The following is an 18,337-nucleotide window of genomic DNA, read 5'->3' on the forward strand; positions in this document are numbered from 1 at the left end:
TTAAGTGTAATGTTCATTATTATTATTGAGTATTTTACATTTGTTTTACTTGTTTGAACAACATTTTGTGTCTGATGTGGTTTTTATTATCCTATCTTCGGTGGGTTACGAATGTACCTTGTTATGTGTCACTACTCGCCTATGTCAAATTGGCAGCGAAACCACTCGATTTCTATTGACTGATTCACTTTTCATACATATGATGGTGTCTTAAAGAATCCCACCAGATACTCTCCTCTTTTTTACTTTTGCAGATTTCAAAGATGGCAAGGTATGCAGTGGCAACTCCAAGAATGGTAGAGTTAGCCAAACCAAAACATTTTTCCACAGAATGCCAGCCAGGTCGAAGCGAGATTTGGAGCGTGTCAAGGAGAACTGCAAGAGCAACAGCAACACCAAGGACTCTGGAATTAGCACAGCCAGCGAAAAGGTATGTTTCACCAGAAAGAACTAGAAACAACTCTATTTTTATATGTATGTGTTTTTGAATAGTTAAGTTGCTGACTTCACTAGTTAAGTTTTTAAGTTTACGTTGAACGAGGAGCGCACAAAGGGCAACGTGCTCAGATTTCCTCTTTTACTAGGAGCCCAATAACAATGAAAAAAATTAATAGAAAACTTTTCATTTTTATTTTTTAAATGCATCTCGTTTTCCTTTAAGAAAACAGGGCTGCATTAAAAAAAACAGCATTATTAAAAAAGTAGTCACAGACATGGTGGTATTCTGACCCCAGCAGGCCACCATCCCTATGAGTGCGGCCATTCGCAGATAGGTCGCAAATTGCGACCTCCCTCATGAATTAATAAGTCAGGTCCTTTGCAACCCATTTGAGAATCGCTTACAGCTTTCTCAGACACTGCTATACATTACATATTGTGACTCGCAAAAAAATGCAAATTGCTAGTCAAAATCTGTAATGATCATACACTGGGCCCCTAGATCTTTATTTTAGCATGAAATGTGTACTATCATCCAATTCATTTCGCTCTAAAAGATTTCAGCAAAAACACAAGAGCTGTGAAAAACAGCTGCTTGCGCTCTGTTCATTTTCTTTGTACCCATGATGCCACAGTAGGATTTTTACCGCACAGATTTGAAATTATGCAGAATTGCTTAGTGGCATCATTTTGGGAATTTCACATACGCGTAATGCAAAATATGAGAAAGTACGCAAGCCGTGTACATCACATGCAGTAGCGGGGTCAGCATGCCTCACAAGGTGGACAAACGCACTTCAGGGAGTAGCAGTGCAAGCAACCCTCACAAATGAGAAAGACGTACTGCAGCACTAGCAGATATACCTCATGTTATGTGAAATGAGGTCCTCACTGTTGCTTCCTGTCGCATTTAGCTCCGGTAGCCTCTATCCCCCACATTTTCAGTGTTCTCTGAAACACACACTCTGCCTAGAACAAGTGACCCGCTTCACAGCTCAGTCACTGAAGTAAGCAGGTATGCCTAGCCTGTACTGAGATGACCCAGAGTCTGATGCAGGTAGCAAAGATTGGTTAGCTGTCCTCCGTCGATGCCAAAAAGCGGTTCCTATCCCCAGTCTTTTCTCATTGATTGTAAGAGAAGGTGCCACTAACCAAGATTAGAACATTGGAATGTTGGTAGCTCCATTGAAAACAATGGAGTGCTGCGGGCTTTTACTGACCGGTAAAAGCCCGCAGCGCCAACATTCCAATGTTCGCTTTGTTCACAGCAACAGCTGTGAACAAAGCCTCACGGAGCCCGAGGGGATTTTAATCCCCTTGGGCTCCGTGAACCTTTTTTTTTTTTAATAGAACATTCTGCCCTGAGTGGCAGAATGTTCTAATAGCCTTAGAACCCGCCGTAGCGGGCTCTACCGGCTATTAAAGGCCCTTTCCCTTGTTAAATGCCCTCGCCTTCGGCTCGGGCATTTAACGCGGGAGCGGGCCTTTAATAGCTGGTAGAGCCCGCTACGGCGGGTTCTAAGGCTATATGAAGGACTTAAACAGGCTGCAAGAGCTGATTATATGCTGCATTTCTTCTGTCATTTGCACGCATACTGCACATATTTTACTTGAGTATGGTAGTTGTTTTAAATGATGTTTAAAATTCGTATTGATCTGGAATTGTATTGCTGACGATTTGGCCACTGTTGCTGCGGCTGTGAGATAGGGGAAGTCTTTTTGGTCAATTTAGACACCAGTGGGTCATTAGTCTGTTTTGACATGAGAAGTCCTTTTTCTATTTATAGAGCGGCAGCCGTTTTGGAAAGGCAGGTGCATGCCGTCATGTATCTAATAAGATCAAGAATTGGTAGCCCAATAGTTCTTGTCTATGCAAGAGTTTTTGGTTTGCAAATATGTTTTTGTTATGTTGTACACCAGCGTGGTTACTGTTCAGTTTGGCTAAAAGGTAGTGACATAGAGGATAGTGGCTTGGAGTGTTGTAGAGTAGAATGGCGACGAGTGGAGTAGAGTGTTGTAGAGTGGAGTGGCAGAGAGTGTTGCGTAATGGAGTGGCACATTGTCAAAGACTGATGGTGAGTATATTAGTGTAGTGCAGTGGCATTGAGTGCAGTGGCATTGAATTCAGTGCCATACAATGCAGCGTTGTAGAATGCAGTGGCATAGATTACAGTGGTGCAAAGTAGAGTGCAGTGGTACAGAGTGCAGTGGCAAAGAGTGGGATTGTGCAGAGTAGAATGGTGCAGAGCCGAATGGCGCAGACTAGAGAAGAGTGGCATAGAGTGCAGTTGCGTCGAGTGTGATTGCATACAGTAGAATGTCATAGAGCGGTGCAGAGTGGAGTGGTGTGGAGTTTAGTGATGCAGAGTGCAGTGGCGCAGAGTAGAGTCAATTGGCACTGAGTGCAGTGGCGTAGAGTGCAGAGTAGGGCTGAGTGGCATAGAGTGCAGTGGCATAGAGTGGTGCAGAGTAGAGTAGCATAGAGTGGTGCAGAGTAGAGTATAGTGTTGTAGAGTGCAGTGGCACAGAAGGCAGTGGCATAGAGTGGACTAAGGCAGAGTAGAGTGACATAGAGTTGAGTGGCATAGAGTGTAGAGTTGCAGAATGGAGTGTCAGAGTGCAGTGGTGCAGAGTGGAGTAGAGTGGTGTAGAGACCAGTGGCGTAGAGTAAAGTGATGCAAAGTAGAGTTGAGTGGTGTAGAGTAGATTGTTTCAGAGTACAGTGAAATGGCATAGAGTGGATGGTGCAGGGTAGAGTTCAGTTGTGTAGAGTGGCATAGAGTGTAGTGGCATAGAGTGCAGTGTTGAAGAGTGGAGTGTCAGAGTGCAGAGGTGCAGAGTAGATTAGAGTGGCGTACAGTGAATTGGCATTGAGTGCACAGAAATAGAGTTGAGTGTTATATAGTAAAGTGCATTGGCTTAGAATGTATTGGCAAAGAGTGTAGTGACATAGAGGGCAGTGTTGCAGAGTGGTGTAGTGTACAGTCTCATAGAGTGGAGTTGTGAAGAGTATACTGGTGAGGCCCAGACTGGAGGGGTGTAAAGTGCGTTGGCGAAGAGTACAATGGTGTAGAGTGGTGAAGAGTGCATTGGCACAAAGTAGAGTTGTAAAGGGTAGCGCAGAGAGGCGTAGCGTGAAGTGCCATAGAGTGCAGTAGCATAGAGTGGAGTGGTGTAAAATGGAGTGGTCCAGGGTAGAGTGCAGTAGTGTGGAGTGGTGCAGATTACAGTGGCATAGAGTGGAGTATGCATTGTGTGGTAGCACTCTGCCATTACAGACAACATAATTTCAATTGAAATGGCCATTACATTTGCACAGACATACAGTTTTACTGATAAAACTATATAGCCCAAAGACAAAAATGAGTGGAAATTGCATCACCTAGCACAGTGGTTCCCAAACCGTTTTGACCTGCGACACCGTTAACCTATTAACCGTTTGCCACAGCTTCACATTTTGTTATATTTTTTGGGTGGGTAAGGGGATGTAAGCCTGGCCTCAGGAGTACTTCCATTTTTAACCCTGAAAATAACTGGGTTGAAGCTGATGAAGGTATTATAATCATATAGGACCTGAAAGCCTAGAAATACGCCCATTGCCCCAGACCTACACCCTCAAATCTAAGACAATGCCCACAGGGAACTAGTGCCTAGTCTGGTATAGGATATAATGGAGTCCTGATCTTCCTTGCAAATGCTGTCGTAAACTCCATGGAAATGTCTAAATTCCCCACTTCAAATATTAGGGAACTGGAAAGTTTATTCAAAAAATGCGCACAAATAATAACATGGTGAACAAGAGAATGCTGAATTTGAATGTACAGAAAATATGTGTATCCATTTCCTGTAGTAATTACTTTTAAGGCCAACGACGTTGCAATGCACTTTTCTGGCCAGTGTCTGAGTTGACACTTCCATCCTATCAGCAGGACAAAAGCTGGCACAAACCGAGCCGAGATCCGATTTTTGCACAGAAAAGCCCCCTTCCCGAAAGCAGCATCGTATTAGCAAAAACTCAAATAGGAAATGAAATAAGTATTGATTTTGTTTTAATTTTTGTCTGAGTTAAGAAAAACGCAGCCATCCGTGAACAATAGGAGGATGTCAGAGTAGCCCGCCTGGTGCACATGTTCCATGATTTAAACACAGCTGTCGCCAGCAAAGCTCTCTGCAGGAAAAAAGAGCCTTGGAAACCAGAGCGTGTCACAGGCAGATAATTCATACACTGGGAACTACAACGTCTGATAAGAAACAGTGCGTTGGCTTAATGAAACATGGTGGTCACTTTGGAACAATACATGTTCTCTGATAAGACAGGTCTATGCTCAAAACACAACTCAACAATACAAATTCATAGTATGCTTTTTTAGGGTAAACGCACAATTGTCATTGTTCCCAGGTACGTCAACCTCGCTTTTGATATATATTTTAATTCACTGGCTGTTTAAATACGCATTTCTTAGGTTTCTAAAATAAGTGAGCTGTTCTGTGGAACAAGAATGCAATAATGCGTAGTACACAACACCTCCGTGCCAAAGCCACATCACTGTGATCATGTCGAAAGGTAGACCTTTTTTCATTTCACTGTTTACATCAACCACTCAATAGAAAAGAAATGAGCGTACTAGAAATGATGCCATCGTAATAGAACAGCAACGCCATACACTTGCAAACAATTGCTTAAAGGGTGGCACCCAATCAGGATACACGACCAGGGTGGTCGTAGGTGTGCTCGGTGCTGTTTGTTCTGCAAACACACTGTTTTCAAGACTACTCCATAGTTAAATGATGGCAGAATGTTCATCTAGTTCCCTAACTGTGTGGGAACCCCTGGCAAGTTTTGATGCCCTCCACGACACCGGACCAGCCTACCTCAACGATCGATTCAACTTCCACATCCCGACACGCCAGCTCCGCTCTGCCGACCTCACCCTCGCAACAGTCCCTCGCATTCACTGCATTGCATCTGGCGGCAGGTCCTTCTCCCACCTCGCCGCCAAAACCTGGAACTCCCTACCCACCAACCTACGCAAGACCCAGGACCTCCTGTCCTTCAGAAAGAGCCTCAAGACCTGGCTCTTCGAGCAGTAACTAACCTTCTGATTAGAATAGCATGTTTGGACTTCATGCAAAACAGTTTTAGTCAAAATTAATTTGGAAAACATCGAACTATGGCTCTATCAAATAGCGGTTTGTACTTAGACACAAAGAACAAAAATCTTCAACCAATACAATAACATTTTGTTATACCTCTCCCTAATATGGATCGGCAAACTGCGATTTTCTTCGTCAGTTGGACATCCGTCTGGTCATCTTCAGCAAAAGGGCAGTGAAAGGGAATGGTTCAGAGTCAGGAATTCTAAGCAATCTGAACCATCTAAGGAGCGATTTCTAAGGGATCAGCATCCAGCATTAGCAATTAAGCTATAGAGATAAAGTTAGGAAATAAAGTCATCAGGAACTGCTCAGCTCCTCAAACGGAACCTCTACGGGGAAAATCAGAACAGAAAAATTTGCCTTTTCCACGGTGCACTCGGGCTCAGTTAAAATTTCCTAAAGAACTTCCCACATTGCTATGATCAGAAAATCGTGCACTTACAGTCAATCCAATAGAAGTTAAACCCCAAATCTAAGATATAACTAAACTGTCTTTCACACGTCGATGATTGGCTCCTCTTCTCCTGTTCCCATTGTCAGACTCGTCAGGTAAATTTCTTGTAACAATCCATATTCCAGTCAGTGCATCCATTGTTGGTTCTTGGGAACATTGATGTCTCACGCATCAAACTTTACAAAGTTGCAACGTCTAGTACAAGATATTCTAGCAGGCAGTTCTCATGAGAAAATTAAAGACATCATGCTAAACATTTAGTCAACACAGTGTGAACAATACATCACTATTTCTCTGGGCATAAATTCCCACAAATGTTTATTCAGACATTGCAGCTTCATATGAGGTTGTGCAAATTACGCCCAAAACCTTGCTAATTTAAGGCCAAAGGTTAATAAGCAAATACATGATTTGAAATCATTGATGTAACACACTACTAAATTTTCTCCACACAAACACTTCGAATAATAATTAATATGCATTCACTAAAAGCATTACGTATTTCATGGCGGCGACTCAAGAGTGCACATTTTCCAAGCTGTATGTTATTTTCTCTATTAGTCTAATTCTATGCAAACTCTAAACCCATAATCGATAAAATTAATTACTAATAAATTCAGTCTTCACAATCCCTCCTTTGATGACTAAATATGTCATCACACTTTACATCATTCCATACAGTTTTTTGTTCACCTAAAATTTGCTTTCCCTATAACTCTTATTTCTTCTATCCCTATTCAAATTTTCCCTAAATAACTTTTCCATTTTAATTTCTTCCCTCCTCTGATCATTTTTCAGTTTCTTCATTGTAATCACAAAATGCAACTTACAAATTCCCCATATTCCAAATACACAAATCACAATAATCAATATTATCTGTATTATTTTTAAAATTATTCTTTTCCCTAGGTTGCCCAGCCAATTTCCCACAAAAACAAAACCTTTGCCAACCTTTTCCCAAACTCCAGGTTCTTTCAGCTCATTCAAATCAGCACTGTCACTAGTTAGATTGTTAATAATGCCTCTAATTTCTTTACTAGTATTAGGTATAAACGTGCAACAATGTTGCAAGTTCAGCATTTTTACAAACTCCACCCTCCTTTGCTAAAAGGATGTCTAACGCAAGGCGGTTCTGAAGAGTCATAGATCTTACCGCAGACATTTCTCTATCCATTAGGATCATGGTTCCTGAAAATTTTGTCAGCATATTATCCACAATAGTAGACAACTTTCAAATTGTCACTGAATTCAGAATAACTTCCACTGGAGGAATCATTGCTCCAAATATATCTCCCATTATGTCACAATAAGATTCTCACTTTTGTCTATCATGATGGATTTCAGTCATTTTAGGTACTTTATTCGGGTTCTCAAGTTGAAAAATCCTTGGGAAAACTATCCCCAAATAACATGCGCCATACCATCCTCTTGGAAGAGGGTAATACGTCTTTGGTCCACAGATGTAATAAACTCCTGGAATTGCTGGGTCTTGTCCATTTAGCATAAAAGTCCATTTACTCTGAAACAAAAACACATGTCTACATTCAAATAATTTACCAACGGTGCACCACCAAAATTAAGTTAAAGTGTCCAATTCATAGTCTCAGTCCATTTAAATCTTCTTTTTATTCTTCTTTCTTTTTTGAAAGTAGACACATATTCATAACAGCAACACCCAACGTGTTTCGTCCATACAACAGGACTTCTTCAGAAGAGACCAGGAAACCTGTCTGTGACCATAGTGGACAAAAATCGTGGACTATTCCAAATCCATACAGGCTATGAGTATAAATGATAACTTTGAGCTGTGCAGAAACATGGCATGCCATAGTAAGAGCCACCAATTCAGCCACCTGAGCGGAATACACTCCCCAAAGCCATGAAGCTGCGAGTATGCCAGAAATTGTGCACACAGCATATCCTGCTCTTAATGTTCCCATGTTATCTCTTAAACAGGAACCATAAACTAAATTAATTTGGTCATTTTCTTCCTATCGGGTATCTTTATTGGTTTATTCAAAAGACCGCCGAGGCCACGGGAGACAGAATACCGCCATTGCCGGCGGTATTCATGTCTCCATATTATGACATTTCCGCTGGGCCAGCAGACAGTAACAGTGTTACCGTCCGCTGGCCCAGCGGAAATGTCACATCAACATTGCAGCCGGCTCGTAATAGAGCCGGCGGCAATGCTGATGTGCAGCGGGTGCAGTAGCACCCGTCGTGCATTTCACTGCCCGAAATTCGGACAGTGAAATACGCGACGGGGCTATGCCTGGGGGTCCCTGCACTGCCCATGCCAAGTGCATGGGCAGTGCAGGGGCCCCCAGGGGCACCCCAAGTCCCCTTACCGCAGGCCTTTCAATGGCGGTGTGTACCGCCACGGACAGGCCGGCGGTCGGGGACTCATAATCCCCAGGGCAGCGGTGCTTGCACCGCTGCCCTGGGGATTATGACCGCCAGGCGGAATCCTGGCGGTATAATGGAGGGGCCGGCGGTATGGCCGTGGCAATTCCGCCACGGTCATAATTGCTGGCGGAACACCGCCGGCCACCAGGGTCGTAATGACCCCCTATATCTCCTTTCGAGTTTTCCAGATGTGAAGAATCTGCTGTATGATTTCGTCTATCTTTAAATTGTTTCTGCTTATCCCAGCGCTTTTTAGAACCCTCCTGTGCTTGTTTAGTACCTTCCTTAGGGGTGGTACTCTGTAATTCCAGTTTCTTCAGCTTGGCTCCCAAACTATCCAGTCCTATACTAGTATAGGTGCCAGAAATAATTTTCGGTAGCTCTTTCTCCCGATCCAAATGTGGAATCTCTCGGAGATGCTGGCGTATAGCCAGTGCTACCGCTTTCCCTTTAATGTTACTGAGTATGATCAAGGAGACTGCGTCGAAGTTACGCATTAATTTCATCCCCAAATCTAGGGCTGGTGCAGCCCCACGCTCATTCTGTATTTGTTTTAACACTTCCGGCAAATTGGCAAGTGTCGGGGTACCATGTGTGGTAGTGTATAATGCAGCGAAGACTGTACCCCATGTATTGTATTGTATTGTAATAGTATTTATATAGCGCTTACTACCCCTGACGAGGCGTCGAAGCGCTTTTCGTGAGTAGCACGCTACTCTGGAACCCAACAAGAATTAGTGATGGATTAGTATCGGGAAATAATGAGTACAGTTTTAGTATTATTATTATGATATGATCAAACTCGAAATATTCCTAGGCCGCCTGCTGTAATCTGTGCTCATGCTATCTGCAGTCAATAACATACCTAACCCAAGAGAGTCAGAGCATCAGGCACATATGTGTTCTTGGAGCTGCCAGTATTTTGACCAAAATGCATGCAAGACGAGGTCTTTGGTTTTGTCATAATTTGACCTTGTACTGAGAGACCATTGGGTTGGGTAGTGAAGAAGTACACCAGTTGGCTTTGTGTCACTGGGTTGTGGGTTACTGTATCAGATGCACACACTGTGTGTGCTGCCTGAGGTTGCACATACTGAAGTGGTGGCAGTTTGCAGCACAGATTGAGACAGCCTCACAGATCACGTGACCAGGGACTGAGACTACAATGTTTTTCCTGGATCAGATGGTTATGAAGGAGTTGCTAAAACTGCACTAGAGTTGTCCGAATATCTACAACTGTGTGAGCATTTAGTTAACGCACCAAGGAGAGAGCTGGATTGTGAGCTGGAGGGTGCCAGGGATACTCTGGTGGTGCACATGATCTGGTCGCCTATGCAAAGGAAAGTACAGTCGGCATTCATAGGAATTATCTATGGAGCTAGTATTAAGAGGAATAACTGGAGTAGGCCACGGTTTTGGGAGACGGGGTATTTACAACTTTGCTAATTTAAGAACCATACCATTGGGGATTATCAAAACCAAATCGTGTCTAACAATCCTGCCAAATGTTTTATTAAATTTAGCACATCAGCGAGGGAGTGAAATGCATATTAAATGGAATAACAAGTGCTGTCTTTGTGGGTGTTGTTAATTTCTAATTAAAAAAATAACAACACATCCATCATCCATTACAGACAGCAGGCCTCCATGTGCCTGTGACCTGTGACGCATGTCTGTTTCGCCTGTCTGGGCACTTCTGAATGATACAGCCTGTGCTGTCAGCGACCCCCTTCCTTAATTGCCTTAGTCATCCCAGCAGAATGCAGGCCTGGGATCCCCAGGAGGACCGTCTGCCCAGTGACCCTTTCCCTTCTTCGCTGTGACGAGAGCTGGCACCTACCTCTTCCAGCTGGCTGTGGACGTGCTGCACGATGAGGTGAATGGCCACGGTATTCCCGCTGCCTCTAGGGACCACCATGTGGTGCAGCCCTCCACCGAGGGAACCATCCAGAAGGGCAAGCACATTGTGAGAATTCTGTTTCTCCTGTGGTCCTGTATGGGGAAACACAGCTTCCAGCTGATTTGTTTTCTGGGCTATCCAGAACGGGATTTTTTCTCATTCTGTGGGTACCTTACCCATGATAGTATGCACTGTTTGTGGATTAATCCCAGTAGCCAATTGATATCCAGCAGGAGCTAGTGGTGCCGGACGCCTGGTGTAGTGTTTAGAGTTCGCATTACAAACTGAACTAGTCATCTGTAAAGTGTTACTAGTTCAAGACATAAGTTTCGCAGGTCTGCTGCCAGCATATTTTGTATACCTGGGTGAGGTGTGTATGTGGCAAACATAGGCCACGTTGGTCTATCATTACCTAAGGGACCTAATGTCATGGGTTGTATTACATGTGATATGGCGCCTTCAAACCAGTTCTGATGCTCCTGATAAGTGAGCGGTATTTCATGATACTGGTATGCTTGGTACAGTAATTGGTACGTTTGCAATTCTGTATGTGTGGAATGTCAATGTATTATTGTTTTCCTTGGGAACGTATCCCCAGGAATAAAATGTTTCTGTTTGGTAAGCTTCACTAACTTCCACTATGAATGTAACATCCCCACCCTCTTCTGTTAAGCCATGCACTTCTAAATGTAAAGTTAATGCTCGTTTAGCATTCTCAGGAATGTCTATGGCATTAGCCATATTGTGAAATGAGTAAAGAGATGGAACACCAAGTGGGGAGTAAAGTCCTTTTATGATTTGAGCTCGAACAACCTACAGCCTAATTAGGTGGTCCCTGTTCAGCTGAGGAGGATGTTCCCCAAGACCACTGACATTTCCGTATAATGGTACTTAGGGTACCTGTTGTCTGTGAGACAGTGATAGTCAGGATATCCGTAAATTAGTGCCCAAACACCATGGTTGGTGGCGCCATGTCATAGTTGGACACTTGCTCTAGGCAAGACTGCTGGTTTAAGGATGACAGTACTTATGTTTGTAGGTGACTATGCCAACATCCTACAACAACTCGCAACTGTTGTCCCAACCCTCCCGGCTCACAAGCAGCACCTCACCAGAAACCCAAATAGTAAAAGGTGATTTGTGGCAGCCTTTACGTATGGACTCAGGAGTGTGACATCTATGGGAGTGTCGTGGTTAAATGGAGATTACCCTTTTCTCACATAAACGACATGTCTCAATCAAACACAGGCAATGAAGAAGATGCAGTAAGGTTTCAATAGGTTTTATTCAGCAAAACTGCATTCTGCGATAAGTTGCATTGGCTGCAATGAGTAGGATAATGAACAGTGCAAGAAACAGAATGGTAAAGATAAGAGTCATTAATACAAAGACCCCCACCATCTTGCAATAACATGAAATGACATGAGATGCGAGATATGTCCTAATACCCTAATGTTATGCACCTAATCTCTAATTTAAAAGAGAGCCAGGCGTGTTAAACCTAATCTGCCAATGTCATGTCCATGAGAAGAGCCCCCAACCTTCGTTCCCTTGGAATGAGGTCTCTAGCTCAGACTGCGTGGGGACACGAAGACCGGGTCAGCGGCAAGGCGACGTGTAGCATCGATAGCAGTGATGGCATCTGGTCGGAATCCCTCTGACTATCTGTTTAAGTGAGGAGTATTTATACAGATCTGCTTGGATCCCTGATGTAGGTCTGTTCCCAAACAATAGATAACAAGGCATGCTTGGGATGGTATTTTATATAAACAATTCCCTCGAAAGCGTGAAGAGGGAAAGTACCTCAAGTGAACACCTACAGTTTGTTTATCTTTGTCGCTTGATATTGACTCCTTAGCGTGGTGGCACTGATAACGCAAACTAAAACATGGGCCTAACTAAAAACAAGGCAGCCATCTTAAAAGATTTAATGAAATACATTTTCTAAAACAGAGCAAGCTAAATAGGGTAAAAGCCACTAGGTGACGGGGGCACTTGTCTGCAAGCCAAAGGCCACGCTAACTCCTGGATCCCATTAAAACAAACTAGGATTCACTACAGCAATTCCATCATTTGAGCAAATAATCAAACACCTTGTTTTGCATAACAAGTCTCTCCTTAGTAAGGATACTGGACTTGAATCACAAAATACGAATTTATGTAACCATTTAAAATTGCCAATTTTAACCTCAACCTGTTCTGTGATTGGATTTGTCAAATACTGATTGGCAACTCCTACAGTCTGCACTGTCTTCCCTGAAAGTGGTAAGTTTGGAACTTCTGCAGTCCTCACTGTAGAGCATGTAGCTCCTGTGTCAACTAAAAATGAGACTTTGTGACCCATCACTTTTCCCTTCAGATATGGGCCTTTCTGATCTACTTCTAATGAAGCTGCTAACACACATTCCTCCTCATATGAAGTCTCACTCACCCAATCATCATTCCCTTCATCCTCACTGTTTAGTGGGTATTGGTGTACTGTGTTCTTACTCTGGTTAAGTCTTTGACCAGTGACCTGCAGAGGAAGCATCACTTGCTGCTGCTCCATTGGGGCTTGAGTTATCTAAATGTGTTGCCTATGTACCATTTGCACTTGAGTCTGCATTTACTGCAACTGGGGCATCTGCAAAAATGGCATTTGCACTTATTGCATGGGCAGAAAACTTTGCATCGGTTCACGTTACTTTGGAAATTCTGATTTTGACCACTCATTCTTCCCATATTTGGGAAATAATTTATTTTATTCGTCTGCTGAACAACACCTTCCAGACCTAACATCAGACACTCCCGTTTCCAATGTCCAAGGCCTCCGCAGGTGTGACATGGTAACATTCTTTTCATTCCTTGCACTGTATTCAAATCAGGGCCACGGTTCACATGTCCAATTCCACCATGACCTCTACCTTTCGCCTGGTTCTGCAACCACAAGTTTCTTTGCTGCTGCTGTGGAAAAAGTCCTGTATTCCTGATTGTGCTGCTTTAATATGCATCACAATTTCCTTCTCTTTCAACTTTCTCTGCTTCAATTCAATCTCTCTTTTTTATTTTTTTATTTTGATTATTTCAGGTATACATATACACACAAATAGACATTAAATAGACCAAAGAAGCATAAATCCATAACAATCAATAGGCTTTGGCTGGTGCGAATGAAATAACTTTGGTATCTTTCTTTGTTTAGTGAAACATTGTAGGAGGCTGGACTGGCTTGTAGTGAGTACCTAGGGGTACTTGCACCTTGCACCAGGCCCAGTTATCCCTTATTAGTGTATAGGGTGTCTAGCAGCATAGGCTGATAGATAATGGTAGCTTAGCAGAGCAGCTTAGGCTGAACCAGGAGACGAGTGAAGCTCCTACAGTACCACTTAGTGTCATATGCACAATATCATAAGAAAACACAATACACAGTTATACTAAAAATAAAGGTACTTTATTTTTATGACAATATGCCAAAGTATCTCAGAGTGTACCCTCAGTGAGAGGATAGGAAATATACACAAGATATATATACACAATACCAAAATATGCAGTAATAGTCTTAGAAAACAGTGCAAACAATGTATAGTTACAATAGGATGCAATGGGGACACATAGGGATAGGGGCAACACAAACCATATACTCCAAAAGTGGAATGCGAACCACGAATGGACCCCAAACCTATGTGACCTTGTAGAGGGTCGCTGGGACTATTAGAAAATAGTGAGGGTTAGAAAAATAGCCCACCCCAAGACCCTGAAAAGTGAGTGCAAAGTGCACTAAAGTTCCCCAGAGGACAAAGAAGTCGTGATAGGGGAATAATGCAGGAAAGACACAAACCAACAATGCAACAACGATGGATTTCCAATCTAGGGTACCTGTGGAACAAGGGGACCAAGTCCAAAAGTCACAAGCAAGTCGGAGATGGGCAGATGCCCAGGAAATGCCAGCTGTGGGTGCAAAGAAGCTTCTACTGGACAGAAGAAGCTGAGGTTTCTTCAGAAACGCAAAGGGCTAGAGACTTCCCCTTTGGAGGACGGATCCCTCTTGCCTTGGAGAGTTGTGCAGAAGTGTTTTCCCGCCGAAAGAACGCCAACAAGCCTTGCTAGCTGCAAATCATGCGGTAAGCGTTTTTGGATGCTGCTATGGCCCAGGAGGGACCAGGATGTCGCAAATTGCGTCAGGAGAGAGAGGGGACGTCGAGCAAGACAAGGAGCCCTCTCAGCAGCAGGTAGCACCCAGAGAAGTGCCAGAAACAGGCACTACGAGGATGCATGAAACGGTGCTCACCCAAAGTCGCACAAAGGAGTCCCACGTCGCCGGAGACCAACTTAGAAAGTCGTGCAATGCAGGTTAGAGTGCCGTGGACCCAGGCTTGGCTGTGCACAAAGGATTTCCGCCGGAAGTGCACAGGGGCCGGAGTAGCTGCAAAAGTCGTGGTTCCCAGCAATGCAGTCTGGCGTGGGGAGGCAAGGACTTACCACCACCAAACTTGGACTGAAGAGTCACTGGACTGTGGGAGTCACTTGGACAGAGTTGCTGAATTCGAGGGACCTCGCTCGTCGTGCTGAGAGGAGACCCAAGGGACCGGTAATGCAGCTTTTTGGTGCCTGCGGTTGCAGGGGGACGATTCCGTCGACCCACGGGAGATTTCTTCGGAGCTTCTAGTGCAGAGAGGAGGCAGACTACCCCCACAGCATGCACCACCAGGAAAACAGTCGAGAAGGCGGCAGGATCAGCGTTACAGAGTTGCAGTAGTCGTCTTTGCTACTATGTTGCAGTTTTGCAGGCTTCCAGCACGGTCAGCAGGCGATTCCTTGGCAGAAGGTGAAGAGAGAGATGCAGAGGAACTCGGATGAGCTCTTGCATTCGTTATCTAAGGAATCCCAAGAGACAGAGACCCTAAATAGCCAGAAAAGAGGGTTTGGCTACCTAGGAGAGAGGATAGGCTAGCAACACCTGAAGGAGCCTATCACAAGGAGTCTCTGACGTCACCTGGTGGCACTGGCCACTCAGAGCCGTCCAGTGTGCCAGCAGCACCTCTGTTTCCAAGATGGCAGAGGTCTGGAGCACACTGGAGGAGCTCTGGGCACCTCCCAGGGGAGGTACAGGTCAGGGGAGTGGTCACTCCCCTTTCCTTTGTCCAGTTTTGCGCCAGAGCAGGGCTAAGGGGTCCCTGAACCGGTGTAGACTGGCTTATGCAGAAATGGGCACCAAATGTGCCCATGAAAGCATTTCCAGAGGCTGGGGGAGGCTACTCCTCCCCTGCCTTCACACCATTTTCCAAAGGGAGAGGGTGTAACACCCTCTCTCAGAGGAAGTCCTTTGTTCTGCCATCCTGGGCCAGGCCTGGCTGGACCCCAGGAGGGCAGATGCCTGTCTGAGGGGTTGGCAGCAGCAGCAGCTGCAGTGAAACCCCGGGAAAGGCAGTTTGGCAGTACCAGGGTCTGTGCTACAGACCACTGGGATCATGGGATTGTGCCAACTATGCCAGGATGGTATAGAGGGGACAATTCCATGATCATAGACATGTTACATGGCCATATTCGGAGTTACCATTGTGAAGCTACATATAGGTAGTGACCTATATGTAGTGCACGCGTGTAATGGTGTCCCCGCACTCACAAAGTCCAGGGAATTGGCCCTGAACAATGTGGGGGCACCTTGGCTAGTGCCAGGGTGCCCTCACACTAAGTAACTTAGCACCCAACCTTTACCAGGTAAAGGTTAGACATATAGGTGACTTATAAGTTACTTAAGTGCAGTGTAAAATGGCTGTGAAATAACGTGGATGTTATTTCACCCAGGCTGCAGTGGCAGGCTTGTGTAAGAATTGTCAGAGCTCCCTATGGGTGGCAAAAGAAATGCTGCAGCCCATAGGGATCTCCTGGAACCCCAATACCCTGGGTACCTCAGTACCATATACTAGGGAATTATAAGGGTGTTCCAGTAAGCCAATGTAAATTGGTAAAATTGGTCACTAGCCTGTCAGTGACAATTTGAAAGAAATGAGAGAGCATAACCACTGAGGTTCTGATTAGCAGAGCCTCAGTGAGACAGTTAGTCACTACACAGGTAACACATTCAGGCACACTTATGAGCACTGGGGCCCTGGGTGACAGGGTCCCAGTGACACATACAACTAAAACAACATATATACAGTGAAAAAATGGGGGTAACATGCCAGGCAAGATGGTACTTTCCTACAAACATTCATTCAAGTCTCTTGCAAAATTATAATCGCACCAAGATTTCTTCTTTTTATATCTGTATTATGCATTGTTATACAGTATTCACAAGCAATATTTTCATATAACTCCCAGCTTTCCTTGTTCATGGCTTGTTTATGCAAAGTACTTCCATATAGCTGTGAACCTTTTTATACTCCCAACACGTTTTGAGTACGCTTCCTCATATGTCTTACATTTTATTCCGCCAACTCTGCATGGTGGGAACCATTGGAGTGTGCCATAACTGAAGTATTAGTGATCGAGCTACTGCTAAAACAATCGCTATAAAATATTTTTGATTTTTTACTAACTGGCGTGTTTTCGCAGAAGCTCCAAAAAAAACTAGGCTTGGGTCTATCTCGATCCTAATGTTGGACCTGCAATTTATTACCTCCTCTATTTTCACCCGGAAGAGAGTTAATTTGCGGCAGTCAAAAAGCCAATTCCCACTCCCATTGTGTTGGCAACGAAAGCATCAATCTGGAGTTGACGGATACATTTTTTGCATCTTTTCAGGAGTGTAATAGGCCATCCATCTGGAGAGAAAAGCCATTCTTTTGTAATTAGCTGCCCTCAAAGATTTATGGACCATTTCTGAAATAATTCTCTAGTCTTTGTTAGATATTACACATTGTGTTGTTCGGAAAATATTATCTCTGAATTCTGTAATTATTGAGAGGGCAGGTCGTTCCACTAACAGTCTATACCAGCTCCCTGAACCAAATACTCTACTTCTAATTAGGGCCCTCCATTTTCGATGTTCTTGGGTATTGTCGCTGGATTAACTAGCACTAAGAAAGTGTGAAATCTGGAAAAAACTCAAAAAGAGTCTATTTGCTGTCGCACCGAGTCTAGGTGCGATCTCTTCCCAAGTGATGTATCTCTTTCTTAGTATAAAATCCACCATCTTTTTAAACCCATTGCCATTCCATAGGGCTATCACCTCCTTCGCTGAAAGGTGTAGACCAAAATATTTACACTCCTGTAATTGAAGATAAATATAACCCGGTGGTATTTGATGTGTTTTGCTTAAAATCGATACTCGTTTACTAAAATTGTGGTTATAGTTATATCGAGTTATTTTTGGGAGTTGCGCAGTTTTAATGAAGGCTGGGAGACCTATTACTGACTAAGCGATCATTCTACTAATTAAAAAATTATCCATAATTTCTACGATAGCCAAGTGCCATGCTAATATATCTTGGAAAGCGGCCTGATAGTAAACATGAAAATTAGGCTGTGCCAGGCCCCCTTGATTTCTATTTAACTGAATAACTGAAAGCCTCACTGTAGGGCTTTTCTTCCTCCATATGAATGGGGTTATTACAACTTTGGAGGAGGTGTTAATCCGTCCCAAAAGTGACGGTAAAGTGACGGATATACCACCAGCCGTATTACGAGTCCAGTATATCCTATGGAACTCGTAATACGGCTGGGGGTATTTCCGTCACTTTACCGTCACTTTTGGGATGGATTAACACCTCCTCCAAAGTTGTAATAACCCCCAAAGTGTTGTATCATAGTATCCAGTTCATGAAAATATGAGCTATTAATTCTTATCAGTACGTTATTGAATAAAAAAAGAAAAAGTGGGAGAATTTACATCTTAATTAAGGAGACTTTCCCTATCACAGTCAACAGCGGAAGTAGCCACCTGTCTAAAGGTACTTGTACTTTTGCAAGCATCGTAGCATAATTAAAGTTAAACAAATTACCATCATGCTTCAACTTAATCTCGTCACTACAGTACTTTGCATACTGCAGTACTTCAT

The 18,337-nt window shown here is 43.7% G+C and overlaps 1 protein-coding gene across 1 annotated transcript in view; it reads left to right on the plus strand.

The window, feature by feature from the left end:
- Positions 1–18,337, plus strand: part of SPMAP2L (sperm microtubule associated protein 2 like) — a 500,125-nt gene that overhangs the window by 446,942 nt on the left and 34,846 nt on the right. Inside the window, exon 11 of the mRNA XM_069233742.1 lies at positions 255–430. Coding sequence (XP_069089843.1) covers positions 255–430 — 176 coding nt within the window. The remainder of the gene's footprint in view (positions 1–254; positions 431–18,337) is intronic.

This window comes from Pleurodeles waltl, chromosome 1_2 (genome assembly GCF_031143425.1).
Source record: "Pleurodeles waltl isolate 20211129_DDA chromosome 1_2, aPleWal1.hap1.20221129, whole genome shotgun sequence".
Classification (NCBI taxonomy): Eukaryota; Metazoa; Chordata; class Amphibia; order Caudata; family Salamandridae; genus Pleurodeles; species Pleurodeles waltl.